We start from the raw sequence: 10,454 nt of genomic DNA, 5'->3' as shown, positions 1-10,454 counted from the left end.
GGAAGACATCAACATTTTTAACTTAACGCTGTAGAGACACTAAAACATTACTAGAAGTATCAGTTTTCACTGTTTATTAAAATATTACTCCATAGTTATACAAAATATATCCCATCTTTTCCAGAAGAAGAGACAGAACAACTGATAAAAAAGTACTAGCTGGTAGTTAAAAATATCAACAACATTCAGGATTTTCTCATCATCAAAACTGTGCTTATTCTTGGTCTGTACATATACAATAATTCTGAAAAAGGTTAAAAAATTACAAGAATCCTTCTTTTCCTGAGAGTATCTAACAAAAGATCTTCTTCTTCAGCATCAGGAAGTATATAACTTTACACGTACCATTATACATTTACCTTCAATAGTATGCCATATTAATATACAGAGATACTTATTGATCCTCCTCTTGGTCATTCTTCTTCTGGAAATTCAATGTTTTTTGGCCTCTTTCAGGGTCTTGCATTCGGAGGATTCGAATACTGGAACTCACAGGCAGAAAACTAAAAATAAAGTATGCATTGTTTAAACAGTGTTTCTCCTCCATGAATTTTAGTATTTCTATTTGTTTCTTTCCATTATGTATTTTCCTTTAAATAACTCCATCTTTTTAATCTGACCATTTTAAAAAACAGTAACATTGGTTGAAGTTCTGGCTTCACTGAACTTATACTTCAGATTTCAGTAAAAGCTTGAGGTAAAGACCATGCTGATTCCAGCCACGCCATTAGACTTAGTTACAGAAAAAGGGACTTCTAAGAGAAACTCCAAATGGAACAATGATCAGGTACGGTCCCTATTTGACCTGCAGACCCTGAAGTGGTACACAATTTATACACACATACACTCACATCATACTACGAATGGGCAAAGTTACTGACATACATTTCTACAAGTTTCTCCACCAATTATCCTAAATGTATTTTTTCTGAAGGTGCCTCCATGTTTTTGTTAAATTAAATGTTTGCTGAATATATAATGTAACAAAATATAACATAAGCCCAGCTGCACTTCAATTACACTTTGAACAGCAACCATACAGAAAATTCCTACATGTTTATTAAATGCAATTTCAGAAAATCCCCACAAAGCATTACTACTTAAATAACAACAGAATACCATTACTATGAATTTTATAGATTTTAGTAAGGGAAGACAGTTAAGAGTAAATCAACTTCATTTTTATGATTTCTTAATTATCCTCTGTAGGCTTCAGTGATTACATTTGGCTAAGAGAGAAGTGGCTGCATAGGGTTAGACAGTGACTGCCCCCTGGAGCTGGGCATGGCTTTAACAGGGACTTACATGGAGGTTTTTAAAGAATTTTGGGCTAATAGATCAAAAAAATAAAACAAAGTTACCAGTTTCTAGGTCAGGGATATTAGAAATAATAATCACAATAATAATTTAAAACATCAACTCAAATTACAAACATCTTTAAAGTTCTGTATCATTAATAGGAAAAATTGAAAGTCTTTTGTTTCTTTGGGAAGGGAGAGAGAGATACAGGGCTGAAAGCTACCAGGAGCCTACTTTACCCAACAAAGCATTTGAAAAAGCTGTTGTACTTAAGATAAGCTGATTGAAGTCACACTGAACTACCCTATTAAGAGACATTATGTAGGGAAGAGTGAAAAACCTGTTAAATTCCCAGAACCACCAGCAATGAACTGCGTATTGTTGATGTTCTACTGCTACAAACAGCAAAATTTTTCTCCTCGTATGTAATTTTTTTTTCAAGTTATATTCCTTGCAATTGAAATTCCTTGTAATCCTTGTACCAGGAAATAAAACAACCATATTACCTCATTCTCTGTGGGGTGAGCAAAATGAACTGTCGGTACTGCTGAGAGCCAGCCACCTTTAGAATCATATCCATTGCAATCCTCCTGTTAACCATGTCCTACAGACAAAAGATTTATCAGGTAGTGATACTGACCACGTACTTCACAGGCCTATTATTGCACAAATTAGGACACATGCATAAGAATACATTCATTAGAAAATATCTTAGCAGAAAACACTAGCAGAATTAATTCACATACAGTAAAAGTTAGCTAAAGAAAAGTCTAATAAAAACTAAGCCAGAGAAGTCTTGGGGTTAAACTCTAAAAGCTACAAATCATAGTCTGGGAAGTTCTTAAACTATTTTTTTCAGTATACAAGGACAACAGAAAGCTACTATTGGAACAATCACACACTCCTACTCACAAGGTTTTCCCATCACCTTTGATATACACATAGCACTTCTTACTTTAGTGGTACGCTGAGATAAAATTTTAGTAGAATAATGTTTCCTATAAAATCCAGCCTCAAAATTACCTGAGAGCATTTAAAAGCTGCATGTAGCTTGTTTTTATTATGATGATTACTGTTGTTAGTATTATTATTGCTACTATTCCGAACACAACCTTATGCATGAAGCTTCCTGAGGATGTATAACAGGAAGCTATTACTGGCAGGGGTTAAACAAAGCCCCGAGTCTGTATGTTCTCACACGTGCAAGTATCTCCCTTGCAAATATGCCTGTGGAGTCCTCTTGTGGTGAGTCTCCAGGATTACACTAAAAGTCACTGCAGGACGTGGAGACGGTAAGGTCCCACTTACTGGCACAGCAGTCGAAAGACAAATTGTGTGGAATTATTTATGGAATAGATGACATCAAGTTTTCTGCAGGGCCTACAGTTCTGAGTATCCACCTTTTTCTGGACAGATGGACAAACTTCTGCACAACTAACCTGCAGAACAAAACCTAAGGTTTGGAAGTCAGTTGAATACTGACAGCTTGACCACCTTTGTGGCATACCTCTTTTTCCCCCTCTACATCTGTCATTCCCAGTACATAGAACACTGACAGGGGAGGGACTCTGAACGCAAAATGAAATAATCCAGTATCAACACTGTCTCACAGAACTGATTATTTTCTCAAACTATACCACACTGTATACATGAGTAAGGAGGAAATAAAACATAACAAAAATTTGGTTAAATGCCTATCCAGAGAAACTTCATAAAGATGAAGTTGATCACTTTCAGCTAACATTAATATTTACTATTATTCTGCACTTCAGCATTGTTGAAAAATGAAGTATATACTAGATGAAGTACAAAGCACATTTCTGAGTCACAACAGTGAACTCAATGGCTACACTGAAAAAAAACCCCACATTGATCTCAGAATTGCTAGAAACCAAAGCACAGGCTAAGCCCAGGACTGTCACAGCAACATGTATGGGAAACCTGTGACAAACAAAATAACAACTGCTTGTGGAACTATTATAAAGTTCTATTCCTATTATTTTTGAGCTGAACAACAGGTTTAAGCATGTAAAGTAACAGAGTTGCTCATAGCTCTGGGTACCAACTTCAGAAACAGAACAAGCTTCAAAAGTCACTAAGCAAAGTGAACAAGATCCCTAACAAGTTTTGTTTTGGGGGATTTGCGTTTTGACCTTTTTTGGTTTAATTATCTCCAATTAAGTATAGTCCTTCAAAATCTAACCCTAATGTAATCTAACAAATTACAACCCAACTATTTCACTAATTTATACAAATCAGAATGGCAAATATAGTTTAAGTTTAAACTATACCATGTAGACATCAAATTCATCCAAACATCTGAAAGGAGATTCAGTAACGGACCACAGAGAAAGAATGAAACAAACTGTTGAGAAGGAACGTTCACCTCCTGATAAGGACCTCACGTCATTAAGGGCAGCTCTGTCTTCCTCCCGAGGCTGAACCTTGAAATAAAAGCAAGCAATTGATTTGCAGCAGGAGCTGAAAGGAGGAGCAGTTTCTTAACCAGATTACATGAAACACTGAGAACAGTCCTTTGGTTCCACTGATTATGATGACACCTTGTGGTATGCCACTTGTAAGATCAAACTTATGCATGTTCTCATCTTATTAATTACATCACTTTTTAACAAGCTAAGCAGGAAAATTCTTTTGGCGATTTCTTTTGGGGGAGGGGGCATTGTTTTCCATTTTCAATTTACCCTCAAGTAAAAATAGATTTCTTGCATGAGAAACATAAAGCCAGGTAATGAGTTGACATTTTATGGACTGAGTTTGGGTTCTTCAGACACATATGCTGCACCTCTTTCATTAGGACTGTGTGAACACACATTTATTTTGTCACTATACAAGTGTCCCCTCAATTCCTAAAACTGAAGCCTCATGCAGAAACAAAAGTAAACACCCCCACGATTAAAACTTTTTAGAAGAGACACAGAAAAAAAAAAGTAATAGTGAAGCTTTCAGCCATTAAAGGTTGTTTAAATAACAACTAGAACCATTATGCAATCACACAAAGGCAAACTTCCTACCAATGAAGTAGGAATGATTAGTTTTGAAAGACTAAGGTGATTTACTAGTGAATTCTTATTATCAGCATAAGACAACAGTCCAAATTTTTATCATGTCATCTAGCAACCTGCCCATATGAAATAGCAATATGGCTTTTGTTCTGGCTTGCTTTCAACATCATCTTATAATTTAGCTTATTGCATTTTGGAGAGGGGAGAACAATTTATTCTGTGCTTTCCAATGCACGTTCTAGTAGCTGATATTAAAAAAAATATATGTTATAATTAATTACATATCATTATAATTAATTACATATCATTATAATTGAAGTAATATAAAATAACTTACTGTTATTGAAAGTGTCTCATTCTTGTGATCAAAAAGTATTTGTCCAGAGCAAGATCGAATACGCAATAAATGCTCAAAGTACATTTTGCATCGAACAGAAAGAAACCTTTAAAGAGTTAAATCAAGCAAACAAACAGTAGGTCAGTAGGTTTCAAAAATCTGTTGTCACTTTTTAATGTGTTTTATCAACAGTTCCACATCATAATCTTAAATATTAATCCCTGCTCCATTAATAACGTCTCCCCAGATCAATTCTGCTCCTGTGCAGGTGGCATTTGTTACTGGACACATTGGAGAGAACCACTGACATGAAGGAACAGGGTAGGAAATCCAGATGGACAGGCTTGGCTGCTTCTGGAAGCCTGTTTCAACAGACTGGAAGCTTTTTACACCATTCTTGCACAACTTCAACAGAAAATAACCACATTCCAGTTCTTTCCTATCCAGCCTTAGGACTCCCCAGTAGGGAGAGTAAAGAACATACACGGACTCCACAATTAAACAATGCTGAGTATTAATTTCTCCCCCCAATTCTAGCATATAATTCCCCAATAGACAACACATGACATTTCCTCCAAGAAAGAACTACGGTTCTTTGAACACATCCTAAAGTGCGACTGATACCCAAATTTGGGCACTAGGAACAGCATTCAGTCTGACATATATAGGCACCATAAGGCAAGCATCAGATTCTACAGGTAAAGCTTAACCACACTTTCCATACTTCCACCTGCAGAGGCTGGGATTTTCCTGATCATTACTATTTCATAGAATCATAGAATTGACAGGGTTGAAAGGGACCTGGAAGATCATCTAGTCCCAGCCCCCCTGCCATAGGCAGGGACATCTCCCACTAGATCAGGTTGCTCACAGCTCCATCCAGCCTGGCCTTAAAAACTGCCAGGGATGGGGCTTCCACCACCTCCCTGGGCAACCTGTTCCAGTGTCTCACCACCCTCATGGTGAAGAACTTCTTAGTAACATCCTTCCTGGTACTTGACCTTGTTGAACGTCACACTTGGCCTCAGCCCACCAATCCAGCCTGTCCAGACCCTTCTCTAGAGCCTTTCTACCCTCAATCTAGTCAGCATTCCTAACCCAGCTTAATGTCATCTGCAGATTTACAGAGCATGCCCTCAGTCCCCTCATCCAGACCATTGATAAAGATATGAAGGAGAACAGGCCCCAGTACTGAGCCCTGGGGAACATCACTTGTGACTGGCTGCCAGCTGGATTTAACTCCGTTCACCAGCACTCTTTGGGCCTGGGCATCCAGCCAGTGTTTTACCCAGCAGAGTGTATGTCTGTCCAAGCCATGAGCAGACAGATTTTTGATGAGATAGGTATTTCATGAGGTAGACAGGCTCCTTCACTCATAGGTATAGGGTACTAAGGGACTGAAGCAGGAAAGGAGGAGTGCATTCCTGATACAGACACTCCATGAGAAGAAGCTATCAAATTATAAAGTCTGAACAAAGATCTTGAAACTTTTTCAGCACAGGGCAGAGAAAATGGGTTTGAGCCACAGTGAAATCACGTGGGCACAGCATCACTAATTGTACCCAATGAAAATGAATGACAGTACAGATGATTTCAATGCTCTTACAGTGCTGATATTTTACTGACCAAAACCAGCAGTAAAACACTGAAACAGACCTGCCTTGGAGTAAATCAGCATAGTTGAGACCTTTGGTGGCAAGCAAAATACAGCCTCCACCAGTCATGTTGTTTTTCCAGCTGTCAGTCCAGTCTGCCTCTAAACTGTCAGGCCCAATAGTATTGGATCTGGGATTGAGTTGAGGTTAGAATCTGAGGTTAGAAAGACTGCTATGAATACTGCCTTAAAGTTCTCATTCTCATAGGTCTGCTCTATAATTTTCACCCTGGAATATGGGCAGATACTTACATCTACATGTTAGTTTATCTGAAACCTGAAATTACAGAAAAATTAACTCACCTTAAGAACTGCCGATACATTTTGAATCTCTGTGCCATTATTTCTTCCAGCAGCCTAATAAATTTCTTTAAATGCTTTACTTTACTGTTTGCATCTTTATATCTTTCCTTTGCATCATGAAATTGCCTGTTTTAATTAACAGAAAGTCTAAGATCAACATGCGTTACAATAAAACTGAGCTGTTGCTGTAAACGCTGAAAATCAATTTGATAATCAAAACATTCAAATGAAAAAGTTTTAATTAATAAAATTAAATTTTACTTTTATTTTTCATTGTATTGAAAGGAAACTCCTACACCAAGGAGAATGAATCATAGAATCCTTTAGGTTGGAAGAGACCTTTAAGATCATCAAGTCCAACCACTAAGCCAACACTACTAAGTCCTCTGCTAAAACAGATCAGAATCTGTCAGGGTTGGAAGGGACCACAAGGATCACCCAGTTCTAACCCCTCTGCCATGAGCAGTGATCCAAGAATATCCAAAGTAAGTGGTTGCTTGAAATACACTGCAGTCAAAACATCAAATAATTGCCTAACTTCTGCATTAGTTACTCAAACTGAAGTATGCTTACTGCTCACTGCATCACAGAACAATGGTGAGTTACGTTCATGCTGCATAGCCACAACTGGGATACATCTCAACACTGAGAAGGTATCTTATTATTGGTAACTTCAGACATACATAGTACAGAAACAGTCTAAAATCACTAGAGGGTGTTTCAACACTTCTAAATCTGCTCAGTACTGGTTGACTGAGCAGTCAGCACAGCATGTTTCCATACCTATATATGTGCTTCAAGTACTAAAAACACATATACATGCATTGTGACTCAGTGAGAAAGCTCTTCTTTCCCCTATCTCTTCCATCTTACCTGAACTGCTTTAGGCACTAAAGGTGACTTACTGTATTATTTCTTCTCTGTTTCCATGGCGATGGCTTTCTGAATTTATCTTCTCTCTCAGGCGATTCATTTCTGCATCAAGGCTCTTCACAGTCCTGCTGACCTCCACGCGCTCCGAGCAGATCTGCCTCGCCTGTGCTGTCTTCTCCTGAAGTAATAATGGTTGAAACTCAGGTAATCGTTTCAGTTTTAAAAAATATGTTTAGCCTTCATGAGTATTTTGTGCTACAGGAAAACAAGGTCTCCAAGCAAAACTAATGTTTTTTTGGTATCGTTCTTTGTGTATTTATCACAGTAAACCTAGTTATCATTAACAATTTTACTAACAACATTTATATGGGGGTGGTTATTTCAGTGCTAGGAACTGTATCCATTTTAGACATTTAGTATGCCCAGTTATTTAGATAATACAGATAAATAAGGAACTAAAACCACTACATTTAAATGGGACAGTCTTCCAAAAGTCTTGAAGGATGCAATTTCAAAGTAAGTTAATAAGATAAATCTTAAAAAGATCAGGTACAATGTCTCTACAAGGCAAAATCTAGCACCCAAAACACCAACAATATTATTCAATTTAACATATAACAAATTCTAAGCTTAAGTCTTTTTAATGTTTTCATTGCAAAACTCAGAAGAAATAGTCCTAGATGGCTAGCCCCTAACTTACCTGTCAAGAAAGGATTGCCAGTCTGTCAGCTGAAAAGAGGCCTTGATTCAAGTACACAAAGTTACTTTTACTTGCTTTAGATAGTCCATTTAAGACACAGCTGAGAGAATACTCAGTGTAGCCAAGTATGAACGTTCTGTATGTTCTACAAGTGGAATGATTTATTACTAAATATTAGAAGGATCATAACCATCTGACTTCAATAAGAAAAAAACCCACACTTACCTCTAATTCTTTTTCTTTGGCAGCTAGTAACTCTTTATGCCTTTTTATCAACGCTAAATGTTCTGCGTGTTTGTTCTCATAGTGCTGCAAAGAGCTTTTACTGTTTTCCACTTCTGAGTCAGCTCGGTTTAATTCATCCTGTTTGGAATAAATAAAGATGTGAGCTGTTTGAGGTAGATTCCTAAGCATCTCTCTAATGTTTACTGATTATCACAGGCAATTATGTTGTTTATAACACTATCTAATTTATTTTGCTTTCAGTAAGTCTACTCCTTCTAAAGTCCAGGAGCTCTAACAGCAACTTTTCGGAAAGTCTGTACTCAATCCTGACAAGGACATAATAAAAGCTTGAGATGTTTTTAGAAATCATATCTTGAGGACATATTTTAATCTTTGGGAAAAAAAAAAAAAAATCCTTTCCCCTGAATCTCCAAAAATCTATGTTTATTTTTCACATTTTCTTCAGGCAGACCTTCTGAAGCTGGTGTGATATCAGCCAGAATTGCATATCTCTGTGAAAATCCAGTGTCCTGTTGTACCTATCATGCAGACTGTAACATTAATCTAGTATAGAAATTGCTGATACAGTTCAAGCGATTTTGTATCTTTCCAGCAAAGCAAAAGGGTATGGAGAATGACAGAACTTCCAACACAATTTTCTTCCTCATCCCTGCCAACTAGATGGCTTACTTTAAAAAAAACCACAACCACACCAGAAAAAAAAAAAAAAAATCCAAAATCACAAACAAAAGAACCAAACACCACCACCAATAATGAGGGCTCTTATGTTTTTCTAGTCCTGCCTTAAAGCCACAACTTGCTAAGTGTCATAGATTGCTTCGGGTTAGAAGAGACCTTTACAACTCATCTAGTCCAACCTCCCTGAAGTCAGCAGGGACATCTTCTACTAGAGGAGGTTTCTCAAAGCCCCATCCAACCTGACCTGGAATGGTTCCAGGGATGGGGCTTCAATCACCTCTCTGGGCAACCTGTGCCAGTGTTTCAACACCCTCTTTGTAAGAATTTCTTCTTTGTATCTAGTCTAAATCTACCCTCTTTTACTTTAAAAAAATTACCTGCTAAAATGATTGTCCCCATCTTTCTTATAGGTCATCTTTAAGTACTGAAAGGCCACAATAAGGTCTCTCTATAGCCCTCTCTTCTCCAGGCTGAACAACCCCAACACTCTCAGCCTTTCTTCACAGCAGAGGTGTTCCATCCCTCTTGATCATTTTTGTAGCCCTCCTCTGGACCTGCTCCCACAGGTCTGAGTCTTTCTTGTGCTGAGGACTCCAGAACTGGACTCCAGGTGGGGTCTCACCAGATCAGGGATTGCCCCAACCCCGTTCACTGAACAACTGCAGAACACATAGCAGTTCATCTGGTCTGAAGTCCTTTCAGGAGTTTAAGAGTTGTCATCTATTGTGTTTAGTAGTCTTAATAATGGTCAGTAACACTCAATTTTCTGAATAAATCTGGTTTTTTTTCCTTACATGGTTCTTCTCAAACAGAACATCTCTTCAGAATTTGAAGGAGCGGAGCTGAGATGGCAGAACTTTAAGGATATCTATCATAGAGCACAGGAACTTACAATTGCCAGCTGTAGGAGATCAGGTAGGGAAGGAAAGAGAGCAGCATGGCTGAGTTGAGACCTTTTTTTTTTAAAAAAAGGGTAAAAAGGAAGACCCTGGGAACTACCGCCCTGTCAGCCTCACCTCTGTGCCTGGGAAGATCATGGAGCAGATCCTCCTGGAAGAAATGCTAAGGCACATGGAGGACAGGAAGGTGATTCAAGAGAGTCATTAGGGCTTAACCTGCCTGACCAATCTGGTGGCTTTCTACAATGAAGTAATTGCATTAGTGGACAAGGGAAGAACTGTGGACATCATCTATCTTGACTTCACCAAGGCCTTTGACACTGTTCCCCATAACATCCTCCTTTCTAAGTTGGAGAGATAAGGGTTTGATGGGTGGACTGATCAGTGGATAAGAAATTGGCTGGATGATCGCACCCAGAGAGTAGGGGTCAATGGCTCAATG

General features: G+C 38.1%; 1 protein-coding gene across 1 annotated transcript in view; it reads right to left on the bottom strand.

Annotated features, from left to right (window-relative positions):
- Positions 1 to 394: 394 nt before the first annotated feature.
- Positions 395 to 10,454, bottom strand: part of SMC6 (structural maintenance of chromosomes 6) — a 30,282-nt gene continuing 20,222 nt past the window's right edge. The window contains exons 20-26 of the mRNA XM_008945124.1: positions 8,415 to 8,552; positions 7,522 to 7,667; positions 6,617 to 6,742; positions 4,660 to 4,765; positions 3,591 to 3,743; positions 1,806 to 1,903; positions 395 to 503 (exon numbers count right to left, since the gene is read on the bottom strand). Coding sequence (XP_008943372.1) covers positions 395 to 503; positions 1,806 to 1,903; positions 3,591 to 3,743; positions 4,660 to 4,765; positions 6,617 to 6,742; positions 7,522 to 7,667; positions 8,415 to 8,552 — 876 coding nt within the window. The remainder of the gene's footprint in view (positions 504 to 1,805; positions 1,904 to 3,590; positions 3,744 to 4,659; positions 4,766 to 6,616; positions 6,743 to 7,521; positions 7,668 to 8,414; positions 8,553 to 10,454) is intronic.

The sequence above is a fragment of the Merops nubicus genome, unplaced genomic scaffold (assembly GCF_000691845.1).
Source record: "Merops nubicus isolate BGI_N331 unplaced genomic scaffold, ASM69184v1 scaffold9318, whole genome shotgun sequence".
Classification (NCBI taxonomy): Eukaryota; Metazoa; Chordata; class Aves; order Coraciiformes; family Meropidae; genus Merops; species Merops nubicus.
Note: the sequence above shows the minus strand (reverse complement) of the source record. Positions and strands in the feature narration are given on the sequence as shown.